The 20599-nt window shown below is 39.8% G+C and overlaps 1 protein-coding gene across 18 annotated transcripts in view; it reads left to right on the forward strand.

The window, feature by feature from the left end:
* The window catches only part of SPSB4 (splA/ryanodine receptor domain and SOCS box containing 4), a 143388-nt gene that overhangs the window by 78748 nt on the left and 44041 nt on the right, over positions 1-20599 (forward strand). Inside the window, exons 4-5 of one of the 18 annotated variants that reach the window (XR_014588370.1) lie at positions 17626-17792; positions 19162-19242. The exons of 14 other annotated variants lie outside the window; for them this stretch is intronic. Coding sequence is in view for 1 of the 4 variants with exons in the window: in XM_083849268.1 (XP_083705394.1) it covers positions 10321-10328 (8 nt within the window). In the remaining 3 variants the exon portion in view is untranslated. 3 more of the 18 variants (XR_014588371.1, XR_014588369.1, XM_083849268.1) reach the window with 3 other exon arrangements.

Below are 20599 nucleotides of genomic sequence, written 5' to 3' on the forward strand. Positions count from 1 at the left end.
TAGAAGCATAGCTGTAAGAAGTCCTGCATAGCATACCATAGTGGTTATCGTAGGGTCTCTAGAGGGCTGGTGAGGAATTCTGCTTTTCTTTCTGAACAGTTTGTGTGTGTTGGGCATAAGAAATTGTTCAGGAGGTGAGCAATATTACTTTTCCTTCAATAAACATGAAGTGAAAGGAGGTGTACCCAAATCTTATTAAAGATCTTCAGTTTTCAATTTGACCTTTATCCTGCTTTTCTGACAAATTTTGGAGGCAGCCTCCCTTTTTTGTTGGCTGGCAAGAAACATTGGTACCTTCTGAGTGCTGTATTTCACAGGTAGAAAAATATTTTTGTATCTGTATGCAATCACTTCTGTGGTAACTTAAATGGGTATCAGATAATATTTTTATTTTGACTGTCAGTACTGCTCCTGTGTGGTAAAACTGCTACTTTCATAAAGAGCAAAACTAACTAAAGAACTGAACATCATTTTTTTTTTGTTTTGTTTGTTTTAATGAGGAGTGGACAAGTAGAAGTCTTATATAGTTTGAATGTCTGTAATGTACCTGTTTCTGTGCAGAAACACACTTCCTAAGGAGTCTTACTAGTCTGTGGGGAATCATCTGAACCTAAAATAAATTCAGGAATGGATTAGTGTTTCAATGAACTCCTTTCTTCAGGCAGTTTTGGGGTGTAGAAAGAAGTGTTGGTTTTGTTTTTAAAAAGTTGCGAGCCTGGAGCTGCAGTAAGGAGGCTGCCCCAGGGCAGTCATCGATGTCGGCTGTGGCAGTGAGATGGCCCTGAGACAGAGGTGGCTGTGATGCCCGGGTAGGGAACAGTGAACAGAGAATTGAGAACGGGTAAAGGGGTGGTGGAAAGCTAACTGAGCTGCTGCTCGTGTGGAAGGGGTGGTTGGGCAGCTGTAAAATGCAGAAGGTAAAGCAGAGGAGAGGAGAGGGTTAAGTGATACGGAGCTGAAGTGGTAAGTTTTGTGTGCATGGGGATTGTCTCCTTGATAGTTCCAGCAGTGAAGAATGAAGTCCTACCGTTTGTTTTGTTTTGTTTTGTTTTGTTTTTTATCTTTTCAAGGCTGAAGTTCAAGCCAAGAGTTGCACTTGATATGAAACAATAGTATTTGAAAGTCCATCTGACCATTTGGAATTACTAAAGGATTTGAACAATATGTGTGATTTAAAAAAGCAATTTTGAAAGTTCTGATTTAAAGCCTTCCACAAGCTTCAGAAGCTACTTTGAGCATCACATAGTGGCAGGCTGTGACTTTCACAAGACAGTCTTTCACTCCTGTTTGAGAGACCTAGAGCTGCAAATGTGTGTCAGGGTTTGGGAGGGAAGGGAGCTGGGCAGGATGGAGAGCGCTCGTCATAACCATGTTCAGTTCTTCCCTGGTCAAACTTCTTTTATCAAATGCTATCAGTATTTATCATGCTGTTGTTTCCTCAGTGTCAATTTTGTATCGGATTTCTGACTCGTTGCTTATTGCAATAATCAAAAAAAAACCAGCACAATTGCACAGCAAAGGCAGTATATGTTGTTTTTCAGATGCTTTTTTCATCAGGGTACGTGTGTGTTTAAAAACCAGCTAGGCTATTTATGTCTGTTGTCTGATGAGGAGTCCTGAAGACTGTTTATAGACTGGAACCCAAAAATACAGAAACGCTTTGTGCACTGCAGATCATGACCGACACATTAATACTTGTGTGTTTAAACAAAGCGGCGGGAGGACAACCTGACAGTGCTGTGCTGGGAAACCTGCTCATTGAGTAAATGAATTGAGCACAATGATTTATTCTGATCCTTAAAACTACCCAACAGAACAGTGTTGTTGTTTTTTTTGTTTGGGTTTCAGCAGTACGTGTTACAGGTCTGGCTGTGCCCTGTTCTGTGTTGGTGTGGAGGAACATCCAGAACACAGTCCGTCTGCGTTAGCAATAATACACAAGCTATGCATACGGAGTTGAATTATGAGACTAATAGGTACAAAATTGAGAATTGAATGTCTTCCTAGGCAGAGCGAATGCAGAGAGGCTGCAGAAAGGTTTTCCAGCCATCGCTGTGCAATGCAGAACTGGTTGAAACAAAACTGTGTGATCCCTGTGGGTGAGAGCTGGCAGGGTGGGTGGTGGAGCAGCGCTGGTCCTGGGAGCAGCTGTGTGCCCACGTCAGCACAGCGTGCCCATGGGTGCCGTGGAGAAACAGCTGTGGATGTGCATCAGTGCTGGCCTTCTGGCCACGTCTCAAAAGACTTTCTGGTGTCACTTTCAGATTTCTTCCTCCTGCAGAGCACGCTTCCCCTGGATGCGTAGTGCAGGCTGCTGCAGCTGCTGCTTTGGAGGGTGCTCTCTGCTTGGGATGCACCATGGGATGTGTCCGAATTAGAGGCGCTTTCTCCATGTGATCCAGACAATTTTAGAGAAAGCTTCAGCATGTCACATGTATGCCTGAACTCTCGATTGTTGCGTGGTTGCAATAAGGAAGGATAAGCTCATGTTTAAATGAGCTTTAGAAGTCTCGAAATTGCATGTGGAAGGAAAGAATCCTGAAATTTTTATTACAACATATTGAGTAAACTGTAAGAACTGAAGATCAAAATTCCACCCTCCCCCCCCCCCAATTTGTATATTTCTAATTATAAATCCTTAAACTATTTCTTGTGATTTGGCAAGATTTGGGGCTAATTGCCCAGCCAGCTGTCTGGGAGTAGTGTCTGAAGTTCAGCAGAGCCACGCTTTTACTCCTAGAATTATTTGGTCTTTTGAAGTTCCAAAAAGAATAACTCATGTTTAGATTGAAAATAGACTGTAAGACTTTATAATAGAAACAATAGTATCCTAATAACTTCCTTCTTCTCATCTGTTCAGAATTTAGCCATCTTGTCTTAAACTGATGTTTTCATAGATCCAAGAATTACATTTATGAGACATTTGGGATATTGGCTGCTTTTTATGCCTAAATCTCTTGCTTCTAAAATTAGGAATTGTGATTTCAAAACAGTAACTTTGACTTTGCCTTATATAATAGTATAATTACTTTGAAATATGTTATAGCAGACAGCTAATTTTCTTTTGTGCAGTATTTACAGTTCTTTGTGCTGTTTCGGTGTGGAAGAGTGCTTCTGAAGCTTGATGGCCCATTGCAGTTCTTGTGCTAGACCTTGTGTAGCCATTACGCAATTTTGAAAACAAGCCTATCTGGAGTTCAGGGAGATGGAAGCATTTACAGCTCAGAAAAGAAAAAGACTTTGCCTACAAGTGTAATGCCAAGTTACAGAAAGCATTTGTGTGTACAAGTTCAGGTGTTGTTAACCTACAGGTCCTTGTAGTGATCAGTGCTTGACGAAAGTGCCAAGGCTTCCTCTAAGTCGTTACTCTCCATTAGCCTGCAACCTATTGCGTCACTTTTAAAAAAGTATCTCTAACTATTTGTATCCCCGGATGAAACAGAAGTATTATTCAAAGTATGTGCTTCAAACACATACATCAAAGAGGTGACTTTCCTGCTACATTTAGTGTTGGTGCGGCCCCACCTTGAATGTCGTGGGCAGTTCTGGGCTCCACTACATCAAAAGGATGTTGAGGCTCTTGAGAGCATCCAGAGGAAGGCAACAAGGTGGCAGGAGGGCAGGAGGACAGTCCTGTGAGGGGAGGCTGAAGCCCCCGGGCTCCCTGGCTGGGAGGAGGACACGTAAAATTGAGGCTGTCTGTAGGAGGTGTGCTGAGCTTCAGGGTGCAGATCAGTTTCTGTGTAGGCTTAGCAGCAGCAATTCAAGGTTCTGGGTTCTGCGCTTCCTCTCATCCCCTGGGCTGCCTGGGGAAGATGTGGTCCTGGTACCTTTGGCTCTGCCTCTCTGCAGCTGGGCTGCTCACCACTCAGCCCACCAGGGCGAGGCACCTGGGGTTCCCTGACCCCTTTGGTGCCGCAGGGGTAGCAAGGGAGGAGATGGCTCAGGGCACTTTCCTGCTGCTGCTGGTAAAGTTGCAGAGGTTTTGGGGCATGGGATCTGTTCAAACCTCGTGCTCCTAGCCTCACAGAAGACCATGACTTAACCCTTGAGTGCTTTCCAGACCTTGGCTTGTGTGTTTACAATATGCTTTGTGAAACAGGGGACTATGCGTCTCAGCTGAAATAACAACTTTGGAGCTCTGGGCTCTTCTTTCCTATTATTTTAACTCACACTGGTTTGTCTGTAACACATGACAAATGGTAATTATAAATATGGACTCTTCGCCACAGAGGCCCTTTTATTACAAAGAAATTTAAGTCAGAACTGCAGAATTAACTGTCAGGAGAAATATACAGTTTCTCATCAGATGTGCTGGGTTTTCCCCCAGATGGTTTTCAATTAAAATTTTTAAATGAATATGTTCTTTTGTTTAGATAAACCTGTTTGTTTTATATGTTATTTAAATAATTTATTACTCTGGAGGTTGCGGTGGAAATAATGTACTCTGAAGATGCAGTATTGCTAGATCTTTGGGAGAATCTCCCCTGCAGACATGCAATCAGAGGATGAAGTGGTAGTAATTAAGCAGCTAATGCTGTGAAGAAGCAATCTTCAGTTTCCAAGATAATTTAACGGGAAAAAGCATTTTCAGTTCCTGCTTTAGGAATCAGGTACCTCATTGTTGGGGCTCTTTGTTTTCCTTGGCATACCCACCCCTTTCCTGGGGTTAAGCATGTTTCTTGTCCTCTAATCCTAATTTGTTGATGTTTTCTAATTGACTCACAGCCTTTTCTCAGCAGCTTGAAACCACTGCATTGTCACTCGAATATGCCACTCTGTTAATTGGCTTTCTGCCCCAGTCGCCTCCTGCCCCGTCCATCTCTCTCCGAGCTCTTCTGGTGTTTTTCAGTCCTCCAGCTTCTTTTGTCCCTTCCCCAGATAAATTTGTCTCTTCTGTTGTTATTGCGCTCCTGTTAAGAATTAATTCTTAACTAACTTTGCTGTTGTTCATAACTTCAGGCAGGCTGCTTTATTAATAACTGTGGGACATCAGGTGCAGCATCACTCTTCCAAAGGATGGAAATGTCAGATTTAAGTGCTTGACTTCAGTAGTGATGGTGAATGGTCTTTGAAATGGTCTGTTTGGGTGAATGTTGAATATTTATATATATTTTTTTACTTGTATAAATTAATTGTAATAATGCAGAAAATCCCCAGATTACCTGAAGTTGGTTGTACACAGTTGATCAATGCATGTAGATGCAAAGACTGTCTCAAGCTCCTACTCTTGTAAGATTAGCCACGTCGTGTTTTATGCAGCTTTGACCTAGTAAGACCTACAGTGATAGAGACTCCCCAGACAATCTAAGGCACTCATTAGCTTTACAAGTAACAGGGTTTTCCACTTTGCGGTCTAGTCTAGTCTATTTATTTAGCAGGGAATGCAGTTGTCATTGACCTGAACCATGTGAAGGTGTTGGCATAATTTTAAGTTCAGTAGCTCCCCGACTACCTGTGCTGTTTCTTCCCATTGTCGCTCATAAAGGTAGCATGGCAACTGTCAAATCTTAAAGTTTCAAGGAAAAAAGGAAAATCGTGCTAGTGTGCTGTATTCACATTTCTGCTGATTTCCCTGTGTATCTTGTTTTTAAGGAATAAGAACCTTGAAAAACAGCTACTGCATCTCTGTTCTCAATATTGAAGTGGATGTTGTAATCTAAAGATACACTTTGAATATTGTATTTATTACTCTAAAATAGAAATTAAAACTTCAAAGCCTTGCTTAATCCTTTACTGAATTTGCTGGAGCTACGATGCTGGAATTGCTCAGCAATGTGAACTGATTCTCACAGGTTTGTATGAGAAGTCGAAAGGATGTTTATTTTCAGATTTGCTCTATCTGTATTGCTGTCAGGCACAGTACAGCATAAATCCAAGCTTCAGTACAAATAATTATGCTGGGCAATAGATTATCCTTTGATATATTTATTTTTTTGCCAAAAATGTGTGTGCTTTGTCGATGTTGACTATGATTTCATATGAATTTCCTCATGAACTATATATCTCCTTAAAATATTACTTTGTGTGTGTCTACAGCCTTGGAAGTTTCTTCCCCTCTCTTATCACAAGCTCCATGTGCAGATGGCTTCATTTTTTTTCTCCTAAAGGCAGCGTAGCTGAGGAGAGGCAGATAGCAACCTGATTTCCTTTATCCAGGGTGGTGTTTCACTCTGTAAAAGGTGGTAAGGTCTGCTGGTGGTAAAGTCATCGTTTTGTGTTCCATTTCTCCCAGTACTTTGTCCTTGAATCTCTTCTCCCCAGTGCTCCGTGGCTGCAAGTAGTGGTGCATCTTGTGGTTTCCAGGGGACAGCCACCAGGCAAAGCCCTGGCAGAGCACGGGCCCTGTGTTCGGGTTCAGTTCGCAGTTGTCTTTTGAAGAAAGATGAAAAGCCCTGTTAATGGTGACAGGACTGGATCAAAGCTCCCCCTTGCCTTGTTTGATTCTTGTATATGCAGAGAATGTAAATAACTTTAGCCTTTCACTTTCAACTGTTTTGGGGTGGGACTGATTAATCAGATCTGTCTTCAGGCCTGTTATCAAAACGGTGTTCAATATATTTGAAAAACCTCCAACACAAAAAGTGTGAAATGAGACATTTCAATCATCAGCGCCGAAATTCAGGGTTAAAGCAGTGGAGATGCTACTTCAGAAATTACTGACACAGCTGCACTTCATCTACAGAACTATGAGGGTTCTTTCAGCTTAAACATTATTTTTTAATGTTAGTTGGTGGTGAAATAAAGAAGATAAAATGCTGATGCTCGTTCCAGGATTTTATTTGGTATTCTGAGTATTGGCCAGTGTTCTGTAGGGCTGGTTTTGAGTTACACATCTTCAGCATTGGTGCCACTGGTTCTCTGTTGCAATGGGAGCATTACTCACTAGGAACATTGGATAAAATGTTTTTGGTAATTCTCATTCGGAGTGGACTTAACAAAGAAGTAATTAAGTGAGGCGGGTGTGCAGTGTTACTTCATATCAGCTAGTCAAAGCTATACCTATATTTTCATGCAGACATGCCTAAAAAAAACACAAATTCCATAAACTTGTCAAACTCGTGATGAATAATGTAAGAATATTTCTATGCCTTATGTGAATATTACTTTCTAGAAGTAATGAATTTCCAGACCTGGCATATCTTCAGGGTGTCTTTTCTTAAAGAGAAGATTATTTATTAGCTCTCTGTCTGCCAATTTCTTTGCCTCACTGGATGATTTTCTTCGTAGTTTTATGTTTGTTTTCTGAACAACACAAGTTGGTTTGATGTCCAAGGCTACAGATGCACTTCCAATGTCAGCTTCCTGGAAACAGTTGTGCACGTCCTACCAGTGAATGAAAATGTAACTGTGTCTCTAAGCAGCAACGTAGGAATGTTGTATGTATGACAACCTTATCTGTTGAGGGAAGTTAGTTTGCACACAGATTTTAATTTTACATTTTTTGGCTGTATCCCAACAGGCACAGCTGCTATTAAGCATGTAATACAGCAGATTTTACCGAAGACTCTAGTAAGACACTAATCCTATTCAGAAGGACTTGACTTGAGTAGTCCTGATGTGTTTGCAGTTTACATCCTTCAGCCTGGGCACTGATATTTTCAGGATCTAAATGCTCTGTAGAGCAATTTCTCACTTGTTTGGCTGTATCATTGGCTGGCAAACCAAATGATCTTATTCTGCAAAAACAATTTGTATGAAACCAAAATGTGTTCTGAGCACAGAAATAGGTAACGTTAAAAAAGGATAATTTTTCTTTGAGGTTCACAGTTATCTTTTCTCAGAATGGGCAATTTTACAGAAGAGCACAGTGCATCTCCTATGCATATGGATGTTTGTGTCTGCATGTGTAGTGTGGACATGAAATTTAAAGAAGATAGTTTCTGGTTTGCAATAAAAAGCAACTGTAAATACTTAAAAATCATTACTGGGTATGTCACTGATTTTTCTTTAAAGCCTTCATACAACATCTTGAAGATAATTTTTTTCCCCTCCTCTGGTTTCAGCAAACTCAACAGCTAAAGTGTATTTAACTAAGACAAAGTGATTAGTTTCTTTCAGATGTCGGTGCTTTTCCTCTTTTCTTGTAGTTATTGCATTTTACTTTTTTTGGCTTTCTCTTAAGCAGAGAGCATGTAACTGCTCTCAAAAAATACATTCCTCTGTCCACTAAAACAAAACAAAGCATAGAGTTATATTAATACTCAGTTCACACTTCTAAAATTCAAGGGCTTCATGTTTCTGAATTCCAAATCATTCCTATTATGTGAAATATGCTATTTGAAGAGGCTTTTTAAAAGATCTTTCCCTATAGAGGTTAAAATAATTTTAAAGGCTTAGAAATTAAGGAGTATTTAAAACATTTAATTTTTTTTAATTAATAAATTAGAGATTTAAAGCTAGTGTAAATTACTGAGAGAATAATGCATTTCAATTGACTAAAGAACTTCTCAATCTGTTGCCTCTGGTGAGATGCATTGTCCGGCCACGGGCACCAGAGCCCTGTCTGGTGTTCAAACAAACGCAGCCAACGGCGCGCCTGGAGAGCGCCTGACTTCAGCTGCTCCTTCAGCCTCATTTTGTAAACTTGTATATTCTTTGCAGTATTAACTGTCACAGTGCTGAAGTTGCACTTAAAAATTTATAAAAACTTGACACTGGTGATATCAAAGACTCCCACTTTTTATGAAAAAGCACCACTGTTGTTGGCGAGTGCCTTGGGTTAGGCTGGATGGAACATGTGTTTTGGCTTCTGAAGAAATGGCAATTAATTTCTTGCTTCATCCTGATTTTCACTGCACTGCAAGGTCTCCTGATCACATATGGACTCACTGTATGTTTGTTATTTTAACTAAAGTAATTGCTTTAATGTGCTTTGTATGGTTGTAGCGTTGACTGCATTTCTGCTTGATGTGTGCTTGCCATATGTGTAAACAATTTGCTGATTTTAGTGGTATGACCTATTGGCCTCTGCCTGTATAAACAAATGAAGGCCAAAGTTCAGAGAGATCAGAGGGGGAACTTTAAACATCCTGCAAAACCTGCAGTCCATTAAGTGTACATTAGTATTTGGTTACAGCCATTCTTTTGTGCTTCCAAGTAATTTGTTCATAACGCATTTGGGAAAGCAAGATAGCTTCATCTGATGCATGGGTACTTCTGGGAACGTCTCCTTCTGCTTTGCTTAAAGGAGCTTCATTGTCCGAGTGCTGTTCAGCAATGTATGTGCACGGAACAGTATTTCTGTGGCTACAGGAGCTGCGGAGTGTCTGTCCTCATTCTGAGGATAAGAGGGCTGAAGCCCAAGCCTGGGACTTGCACGTGCTTAGAGGCCTTACATCAATTTGTATTTCCATGTACATTTTGTTTTGGCCCTTTGTTTAATTCTGTCTTATTCTAATGATTTCTATACCTCTGAAGCTATGGACAGGCAATAATTAATAAAACAGAAAAAAATAGGTAGGTTAGCTTAGGTGGAGTGCTTGGCACTGCTGGTCTGCTAAGCTTTGTGTTGGTCTTCATCAAATTGTTTCAGGTGGTGGCCTGTCTTCAGGGCTGGTTAAGTTGTTTCTAACTTGGTCCGCTCTCTTCAGACACCCAGCATGTAGCTCTGATGGCCTGGCATTTGTTGGACATGGTTGTGAGTATTGGAAATAGTTGCACAAAGGGCAAAAATAATCCAAAGCATTAACTATTTGTGAGATTTAGCAGTTCTGACACTCACGTTTTTGTCTGATAATGTTGTAATAAACTTTGATTGCCTTTACTAAGAGGTTGCTTTGGATTATCCTTTTAAGGGACAGTAAAGAAGACTGCATTGCTGTGTCAGCATCAAAACTCTTACAGTTCCCAGCTTGGGAAACCCTCTGATCCTGCTAGCAAATTGAAAGTATTTTGCTAATGAGTCACAAAGTTCTTTCAGTTTCTTGATTTCCATTCAGTTTCTCTATCCTTGAGTTCCAAAGGTGGTTTTGGTTGATTTTTTTTTCCTGTGCCTAACTTTACACTGTAGGCTTGTAGAATAAATAATGCTGTATGAATAAGCAGAACAGAAAGAGGGCTTTCAAAATCTTTTTTTTTTTTTTTTCTGAAGGTACTTTTGGGTACTTCCATAGCCTCTGGACAGCACTGCTACCAGCTTAATTAGAGATCTAAGTACAGATACTCTCTTTGATGTGGGACTTTCCCATCTGTAGATTCCTTGAAAGATGTCAGCTTTGTCAAGTGATGCAGCTTTATTAGTGTTACATTAAGAAACCAGCTTTCAGTGGCGTTTTCTTGAGTCAGAAGTAATGCTAATGTGCTTTACTTTTCATTTAGAGATTTGAATGTTAAAGCTGGGGAGACAGGCAGTTGGAAGGAGGGCCTACGGTGTACAAAGAATGAACAATAACACAAGAGACAGATGAGCCACGTGCTTCAAAGAAATGTGTGTCAAGGTAGAGAAAGTGACAAGTGCCAGCAAGATCTAGGAAGAGATACTTGAAAGAGGAAATGTGAAGAAGGCGCTGATGCTTGAAAGAAAGAGAGAAGATGGAGAAGTATGGCGTGGATAAAAAGAGCAAAGATGGTGAGATTTTGACGGAAGAAGTAAGCCTTGATGCAGCCAAACAGCACACAGAAAAGAAAGTCAGAGTAGGGCTATCCAAGTTCTGAACAGCCCTACTTTACTTTACTTTCTTCATCAGTTTTTCTGTCAGGAGCTCATATTGCAACCCCAGCTTTATGGGAGGGAGTGAAAATTCACCTGGGTTCTCCTGGTATTAAGCACAGGCTTGCTGGGCTTTCCTGACCGCTGAGAGCTGCTTGGTTTTGTGAGTCGAACTAAGCCTTTAAAAGTCAAAGAACTTGACAAATGTTTGCTGTGGTTTTCAGTACACACTTCTCAGGAATCTCTGTGATGCTGTTGGCATGTAACTGGGTCTTTTGTCATTCATGTCTTTACAACTCAACTTTTCAGTTTGAATAGGAATGAATGAACTATTAATATCTCTGGCTCTGAGAGGATGAATTAACCCTGCAGATTTTTCTGACTTGAAATATTCTTATTTTATTACAAGCTTTTATTTCTAAAGTTCTTTTTTATTAATTTTCTGAAGACTTACTAAAATTTAAAACCTGTTTTTTTCTGTGTAACACATCTTCTATCCTCAAAAAGAATTTTATGAACTTCCGTGTATACCAGATCACCAGTAAGAAGTTTAAGAGTTTTTATAATTTCATTGACAGAGAAGAATGCAGAAGCTAAATTGTCCGTGACACAAACATTTCCAAAATCCAGCATGTAACTTGATGTACTTCAAATACAGGAGATAAGATGCCTCTTATCATCATCCTGGGCAACATTTCTGAAATGAAACTCTTCTAAATTGTGATATGAACAATGCCTGCACATATGTGCAAACCGTTCCCTCAAAATGCGATTTTTTTCCTAAGTCACTTTTGCAAAGGAACTTTCAGGTTTCCTCTGGCCCATTTTTTCCCCAACAGCTTTACATGCTTAATATGTGTAAATATATGTACTGTAATCTTAAAATGTTAACGAAAACAAGTTTGTCTTTAAAGCAGACTGGAGATGAAACACATCCAAACATTTGGCTTTGTACCAAATAGGGCCGTGCCCTGTAGGAGTTTCTCTGGTTGGGAAGCAGCAGCAGTTGAGCACTTTTACTTTTCATCCATTTACTGTTTCTCTGGTTTTCTGGCCGTACAGAGTCTAGTGAGGTATGGAGATGCGAGATTTGAGAATTTAGCTGGTTGTGAGGGTATATTGGAGATGATGCTCACATGAATAGTTAGTGCCCGAAAGTTCACAGCTAAAAGGAGTTGCAGTAGAAATGTCTAGAGACTGCCTGTTCTCAAAACAGTCTAAAAAAGCATGTCTATTTTTGTTGGGGGGGAGGTTTTCCGTTTAGAGAGACCTTCCCTGCAATGTTTTGCTGCTGTCATTAGAGATTTGTTATTGGTGAGTACACAAGCATGTCTGTGGCCCATCATTCTGTGTACAGGGCTAGATTCTGAGCAGGAAAACCCGCGACACTCGTGGAGGAGGAGTTTCTCAGCAACCCGCTTGAACATGCTGACCAACGATTCCCAGAGCTACCAGTAGCTTCTCATCAGATGGGTGGCTGGAACCACTGCTGTTTTCTGTTCCCCAGATTTCCCTGTTGACAGAAACCTACTTCAAATGTCAGCATCAGAAAGGAACGCTTGATTTATGAAACATGAATGGGCATAAAATCTAAATGTCACTTTTAGCGTAGTTTACTAAATGACTTGCTCCCCCTAATTCTGAATTATTGCAGTTGTTGTTTAACATAAATTCATATTGTGTACCAGTTCTAATTTGTAAATCATCTTAATAAACTACTGTATTAAGCATGTTACATTACATAGGGAAAAGTTTTGCTTTTCCAGGTGGTAAATAACAAAATTCTGTATCTGGTAAAGGGGGCAGTTTTCTTTCATACAATCTGAAGAGAACAGATATTTGCTGGTTTGCCCTTTTGTATGTTTAGTCGCCCTTATAAACAGAATAAGCTATAGATTCAATCCCCACTATTTTTTAACATCTGGATACATTCTTTCCTCAGTGCCCAACTGCCTTTTCAGTATTGAATTTTTGCAGAAGAGATTAGGCTTTTAAACTGGAGCTTTTGGATAACTCTACATGGCTAACATTTGAAGAAATACAAGGAAGTGGGTATTTGAGGGGAGCTGACCTGCTCCTACAGCAGGTGAAAATGGCAATCAATGGTTCTCTTTGGGAAGTTGTTCAGTACTAAACAATACAGCTGATGATGAAGAAAACCATATACATTTCTATAACCAATACAAGAACGCACATTAAGTGGATAAAAACTTATTTTGCAAGCTTTTAGGATTAGGATTTCAAGCCAAAGAAGCAGATGGTACGTGCATTTCCCAATGCTAATCTGACAGTAATGTCCTGATCCTCTGTGGAGCTCAGTAGTGCTGCATGTTTGTCTGACATCCACAGGCTGCTGGTAAAGGGGCATCTCCCTGCGCAAAGGGGCATCTCCCTGTGCAAAGTCTTCTCTGTTGTTCTAGCTCGTGCTGCACTAGCAGCCCCGCTAGCATGCAGGTATAGCTAATGCTGTCTCCCAGTTTTGTCTGTAGTGAGCATTATAGAATACAGGGCTTGCTGGAGGAAGGGAGAAAGAGGGCTATGTTGTCCTTTTCTGAGTGGAGGGTTACAAGTCATCATCTGTGCTTTCATTTTTATTTTTTTTCTCCTTAATCTGTGGATGGTACTATCTCTGTTCCTACAGATTTGAAAAATGGTCTCTGTTCAGCTGATTCAGCCAATTGTTTTGCAGAAACAGTACTGAAAAATAGGCTTTGTGTGTGTGTGAAAGAGAGACAGACTTTGAAGAATTTGGGGTAAGCCAAATGAGTCACAAAAATGCAGATATTTTTTGAATGCATTTAATTTTGAATTCATTCCTGGGTTGGATAAGCTTTATAATTTCTGTTTCTTACAAACAGAGTTTTCTTTTTCTGTCAAGAAGTCATTAGTTTTGTTTAGTGTTGAAAATCACAATAAAACCAATTCGGTTGTTAAGCACTCACTTAACCGTGCAGATGAAGAAGAAGCCAAAGAGGGATGGATTTTCAGCCCAAAGGTGGGGGAGGCGCTGACTGAATGCCCTGCTGGACCTTCCTCCTGCCAGCACTGAGAGGTGGCTGTTTTGCTTCCCTCTCGCTGTCAAAGTTGGTCTCAGTCACAGGATTTCTTAAGGGCTCTTTGACTTTGTTTGGCAGAGCCTGCATAGCTTGCTTTTCTTCTGTTTTGCTCAGAGTGCAATAAATCGGCAAGGAAATGGAGCATTTTTATATAAGGCCTGATGTTTGCTGTTACACGATATTTTCAAAGAATGAGATGTTCTGGGTTAAGCAGGATCAGGTTTGTAATTTTTTCGAGATCTTTATGTGTTTGTTTGTTTTGTTTTGTTTTGTTAGGTATTGATTTCCACATTTGGCTACATTATAATTTTGCAAATAAGCCTCTGCAAACAAAACCAAAGTATCCGTACCCCGTAAGGGCCATCCATGATGGATGAATGTATATATGTATAAAATTAATTTTTACCCATTTTAGGGCTTATCATGAAATTCTCATAAAACATGTTCAACTCTTTGAGAAAGTAAGCAACTGCTTCATTAAACACACAGTTGTGTGGTGCAGACAGCAGTCTCTAAAGATGGTACTATCCTTTTTGCTAGGTAATTGTAGTAGGGAATTCAGTGCCCTCTAGGGCACTTCTGCTGTCTGTCTCCTGTTGTTTGCTGCCTCACAGGAAAAGAGACAAACAGTAAATGATTTCTGGTTTTAATTAGCTTGACAAAGATGCGTGCCCTGAAGTACACTGGAAGGTGCGCTCATTAAGTGTGGTGTCCCTATAGGCATTTCCTGGGTGTCCCTTACAGTTGCTTGTACCCGGAGGTTTGCTGTTCAGCCGGCTGTGAGGGCATGCATGCCTCTCTTTTGACTAAGCCTTGCACTAAAATGACATCTCTCGGGTGGTCGGTGCTGCCTGCTGTGGGCTGTTGCTCCGGTTTTGAGCCGGGGCAGCCCTGGCAAAGTCCCCAGTGTGCTGCTGCATGGGCTGGGGTACCCTCGCTGCTCCCCTCTCTGCTCCAATGCAGCCAGCCCGAGCCCCTGACCTTGGTGCAGCTGCAGAAAAGCAGTAAGAGTGCGGCCCAGAGCTCTAACCGGCTTTACAGCGTGAGGCTTTAGCAGCAGTGTATGGTTGGTCCTGAAAGCGGTGTTACATTGACCTCCTTTTGGCTCTTTGGAGACCAGGGGGTTATTTTTATTGTGTATTTACTGCTAAAATTTGTATTCAAATGACAGTTTTGAACAAAAATAACTGGCGGCAATGGTGTTCTTGATGGATGGTTATTTAGGCTGGTCACACAGAGGGCCTTTTCAGCCACTGTGAATTTGAGAGTCCATAAAACTAGAACTTCATCATGGAGTGGTGACTGCAGCACTTCTGCTGGGAGTTTTGTGCTTAGAGCACAGACACTTTCATGTTACTCCCGTTGAGGCCTCGGGCCTACTTCTGCAATGCTTTTCAATTTATCCAGATGTTCCAGTTGAGAAAACAAGTATATTTTCAATTATCTAGTTAGCATTATGAACAACAGATTCCATTACAGAGGAGAATTTACGTAGTTTTTCTGTCATTGAATCAGGCAGGAGATTTAGTGTTCAGATTAAGATTAAATTAAAAATTTAAGAATTTGGGCTTCTGTTATTAGAGACTGTAATAAAGAATAGAATTATTGGGCAAGAGAATATATATGATGATAATTGCAGTCGTTTCATGGAGGAGAGTTAATGTAATGCTTTTCAGGGCTCTCTGAAGGTGGCAATGAATGTGGGAATGATGGCAGCCCTCTAAGTTTTGAAAATCCAGATACTTCAGAGAACTTTACGAAAGGTTTCCTTACAAAAGACTTGTACACCATTAAAGTTGGGCAGCTTGGTCCTTTAGAGAACTGTTAAAAAGACAGGAAACAAAAGATAGAAGCAAATGGTTGGATTTTAAGATGGAAGATTATTAGTAGGGTTTCTGCTGTGACCTAGTCTGCTCACTACGTTAATAATGAACTGAAAGAGAATGTGAAGTAATAATTTATACAAAATTTTTCAAGGTAGACTAATCTAAATTTGACTCCAAGAAGGGTTGTAAGAGTCCTGCAGTACTTAGCAACTGGATAATAAAGTTATAGGTGAAAGTAAGTCAGTGATGTTATGTGCCCAGCAATGCGTAGTGAAGGAAACAAATGTGTCTGTACATTGTATGTACAAGGGTTCTTGAGCATAATGAACCATTGCTACCTGGGAAGAGATCTTGGGGGCATTGCCCATAATATTATGGAAATACCAGTAATGAGGAGTGATCCAAAGGGTGAACATGTTATCATGAACTGGAACAAACCAGGAAGCTTGGTTATGTTATTCTGGCCAGCTTATATCTTGAGTATTACATGCTCTTGTGGCTCATCCCTGTCCTTTTCTTTTCTTCCCCTTCAATGGAACTGTAAAAATATTTAAATATATTCTAAACTAAATAAATACTAAAACTTAATAGGCTGGATAAGAAGGAAAAAATGGCTTCTGCACAAGGAAAGAATAAATAAAAACCTGTAAAAGCATCTGTATTGGGTCTGACCAAAGGTCTACACAGCTCAATGTCCAGTAATTACAATTAATAGTTGGCTAAGGGAGAGTATGGGAACTGGTGAGCATAAGGGATATTTCAGCCCATAACCTCTAACCATGCTGATTTCAGTGACTTACTTAGCCACATATATATTTGTTTAGTAACTCTCGATGGTTAATTTCCTGAACTCCCTAGTCTCTTTTTGTGGAGCTATGTAAGCCTTTTGCATCCAGAGCATGTTATGGCAGTTTACAAACGTGTTATGTGACAAACCACCTCCTTTGGTTTGTTTTGGCTAAACTCTTCAGCCTCTAAAAGAAATTCCTGCAGGGAATATCCAAAAAAATCTATGCATTTATAAATGATATAGGAAGAAAAGACTATGGAAGATCTTTTGTCGAAATCTGAAAACCGAGGTGTTCAAATGAAATATCAGGTGCCTTATTTAAAAAGTAAATTTCATATGTTGAAAAAGTCTGTCATATGAACCACTGCAATAAGATTATGTGGAAACAAAAGGTATAAATACATTTAAAAGGGGATTATTATGGACCCATTGGTGTTGGATGAACATGGCTGTCCAGTTGCATCTTTAACAACAGGAAACCTTTACATTGCTGGTGGTCAGAAAATGGAAAACAAAATAATTTTAAGTGAACTGTAATAAAATTATCTGCTCATAGAAAGTTGAAATTTCATATGGTGCTTTCTTACACTTTAAAATAAATACGTGATTTAGCTACGTTTACTAAAATTAAAATGCCGGAAAGAAGGAGGGAAGTTGTGGCTCTACATGTAACGATCCATGATAGGAGAAAGCTCATATTTAGTACTGTACTTGTATTTACTAAAATGTCAAGTAATTTTAAAGAGCACTGAAACTGTTCTGTGAGTTACAGAGGGGATTACAGGATTGGTTTGTCTGGTCATATAAGGTGAATTCCATTTCTATTTTGCCTCTATGAATAAGATTAAAGTAAAGTATGGGAATACTGATGTTAGAATTATTTGATATTTTGTTACTCACATGTGTTTTCCATTACCAACTAAATGCTTAAAATAGTTCCAGGAGACTAAAAACACGTTTTTGTCAGTTTATAAAATACTTTCAGCAACTTAAATTGGAAATAGCTTAAAAATGGATTATTGTAGTTAAGCCTAAAAACTGCCCTCATTAAAGATTAGACCATGACAAAGTTCCTGCTGTTGCTCGATAGTGGAGTTAATTCCACCTTTTTCTTGAGCTGAATATGGGTATCTATTCAAATGTAGATAACCTTTAAACCTAAAAGTAAGCTCCATGTGTTTGCAGGTATCCTTAGAGACAGTTAATGCTTCATTCAGAACTGTTCATCACAAATATATTGTAAATACAAAACCTCCCTTTTGAGGAAAAACAGCAACTATTTCACATTCTGTATCTCTACAGAAAGCAGATAGAGCCCAAGCTGAGGAGAAGGAAATGTACCATTTAGAATGAAGTACCTTACTAGAGCTGACGTAAAATCCAGCTGTTACTCAAACCGACCGCCAGTGCATCAGAAAATACTTCCTCCTGACAAATTTTCTATCTGATTAAAGACAACTTTATGAAAGGTACGTTATCAGGTTAGCGCTGATCAAGTAACTATTTGGTGCAGTATCAAAAATAGAAGTTACATTCTCAAAATGGGTAAAAAGTGAGTTTGCTGATATGTGCTCTTGAAATGGTTTCCTTTGTAAGCGGGTTTGTCCAAGCTCCCAGCAAACTTGCCCTTCCTGGTTTGCTTCCGTTGTATGTCTGGATCGATCCTTTTAATGATCATGTATTTATATCCTATACATTTGGTAAATGATAGTAGCCTGCTCTGTCATATTTCTGCATATATTTGGAGAACAGTGCTCTATAATACATCCTTTTAGCACTATGCAGCATGTGACAAAAGCTGCCTCTTACCTTGTGTTGTTGTGCACTATCAGTGTGAGCACCAGTGCAAGTTTGGTCTTGGTGGGCTGGCTATGGAATACAATTGCTACAAGCAGGCGGTAAAGAATCAGGATACCTTTTTGGCAGTCAGCGAGGTTGATGCAACTCTATTGCAAATATTCACTTCCCCCAGAACATCAATAAAAAACGTGTCACCAAAATAGTGTCCCAGACAAGCTGCCAATTAGCAACACTGCTGCTTTATAACAAGGTGGATTATAAGAAGAAAAAGGCATGCATTTTCTACTTTATCTTTCTAACCCTAAGGAGTTTATTGGAAAAGATAGTTTTTAGGAAAAAAATTAGGTACGGATACATTGAATCATTGAACAACCCTGGAGTAGTTCAATTGCAGATTGACTCATCTGCCAGCAAGCTTAATCTATTTGACGTGCATTGATCCAGTCTGTGAAAGAAGGTCACTTTCTCATTATTCCCTGACCTGGAGCTCAACATCACAGACTGCTCAACTTTGGCAAGGTCTTACGTAAGGTAGCCCAAGTTGTCTTGTAGCCCAGAATGCCACCACCACCCCCTGCCTTGTTTCTTCCATGTTGTATCCTTCAGGAGTACCAGAAGGTCAACAAGCTGATGTTTTCTGCAAACCTCATGTGGCTATATAGTGTCGGGCAATTGCACAGGAGTGTAGGGAAGGTCAGCAGTTGACCTATTTAAAAAAAAAAAAAAAAAGCATGAAGGCATTTAATTTTCCTTTAAAATCGATTTCTTTTTAGTGACACATGAAAGTTGTGTGCGTTTTTAATGTTTAATTTTCTGTGAGAGAATAAGTGAACCAGGGCTGTTTTGTCGTTGGCATGTAGCAGTAAGTTCTGAAACAAATCAAATTGGCTCTTAAATTCATTGAGTGGAAAAAAATGCAGTAGCTTCTGTGCAATGCTTTAAAACCATACTGGAAGGTTGCTATTTTATTTTGTTTTTCAAATTCAGTTTTCTGTTCACTTTCAACTCTAGCACTTTTTTTCTGCTTCCGAGATGCAGATGCAGCGGGCAACCCTCTCGATTGCTGTAAATCAGCGTGAGGCCTCTGAAATGAGTGCACTAAGCCAGCCTCTACGCTAGGTGAGAATTTGGCCAGCTGTCTGTCTGACTAGTTTTTCTGTTTGCTCACATTTGTGTAGTGTTGCACAGGCTAGGACATAAAGATAAATTCTGCTTGGTATCTGGTTCACCCTTCTGGCCTTTCCACTCCTTTAGTTAAACTCATAAATCTTAGCTTTCGCTATTAAGATCTATTTTGGAGCTAATTGTGTTCTTCTAAAGGGAACTACCTGAACTCAGTAGTTTTTTATTTTATTATTTTTGTCTCATAAATTTCACTTCTTTCAAGTGTTATTTTAAATACAGGACATAACTTGACAATGCTGTCTGCATAGTCCTCTTGCTACGCTCCCAGCCCCTGCTTTATTAAGAGAAATCAATGTCTTCAAACTTTGCAGCTTAACAGCACTGTGGTGGTGTTCCAGCTTTGAAATGTTTAATGTTCTTTCCTGACATTAAGGTCCCAGTAAGATGCCAAAAATACTGAGGAAGGGAATTTGTAACCTGTTGTGCATATCACACGAGGGACTTGGATATGGAAAATGTTTTCCTTTTTGATGTTAATGTTTTGGGTTTATTGTCTGTCTTTTTAGAAATCATGTCATTAGTAGTCTGGGTTGATTAGCCTAGGATTGATGAGGGTTGAATCTGAAGAAGACAGTCACCTGTAACCAGCCCAGGGCACCTTAGCACAGCAGAGGTGCAGTATGATGATACTGCTCTTTTTCCCTCTTTCCCCCCCTTCAGCCCTCATTTGTGTGACATGTACTTCGGGGTCAGTTTTGGTATTCCAGCCATTCTAGTTTATGGTTTTTATGCTTCACAAGCATAACATTTGCTTTCCCTTGGGATAAGGAAAATATTGAAAGTAAGCAAACCTTGCAGTAGCAAAACAAGAAGAGACATGCTGGGCCAGTATTGTCCAGTGACGTTCCCTATTTGACTGGAGTGCTTACAGAGGATAGAGCTAGGTTCAGCTGCTGATGCTGGGTTGAGCATCTCAAGTTTCATGGGGGAAGAAGAGCATGTGAAACCTCACAGGATGGTTCTTATCTAGAAAGCTCTTGTCCTAAAGTCTCTAGGTAGTGTAATGTGGAATATTTTATTGAACCTGTTCTGAATCCTGGGCTGAAAAGAGAAGAGGGTAACTTGATAGGATAAGCAGTTTTGGGTATAGGATGGTTTGAAGGATAGGCTTATTGAATTTGATTTTATTAAGGAGAAATTATTTGATCTTTAGGTTGGGATTGCCTTGTATTCAAATGAACATCAGCACATTTTTAAATGTTCTGTAAGAAACATGGAAAAGGGATGTAAGAGTTTCTTGTGTAGGGATTTGTTTTATCAGACGCCCATTTTCATTGGTGTGCATTCATGT

The sequence above is a fragment of the Anser anser genome, assembly GCF_964211835.1.
Source record: "Anser anser genome assembly, chromosome: 9".
Classification (NCBI taxonomy): Eukaryota; Metazoa; Chordata; class Aves; order Anseriformes; family Anatidae; genus Anser; species Anser anser.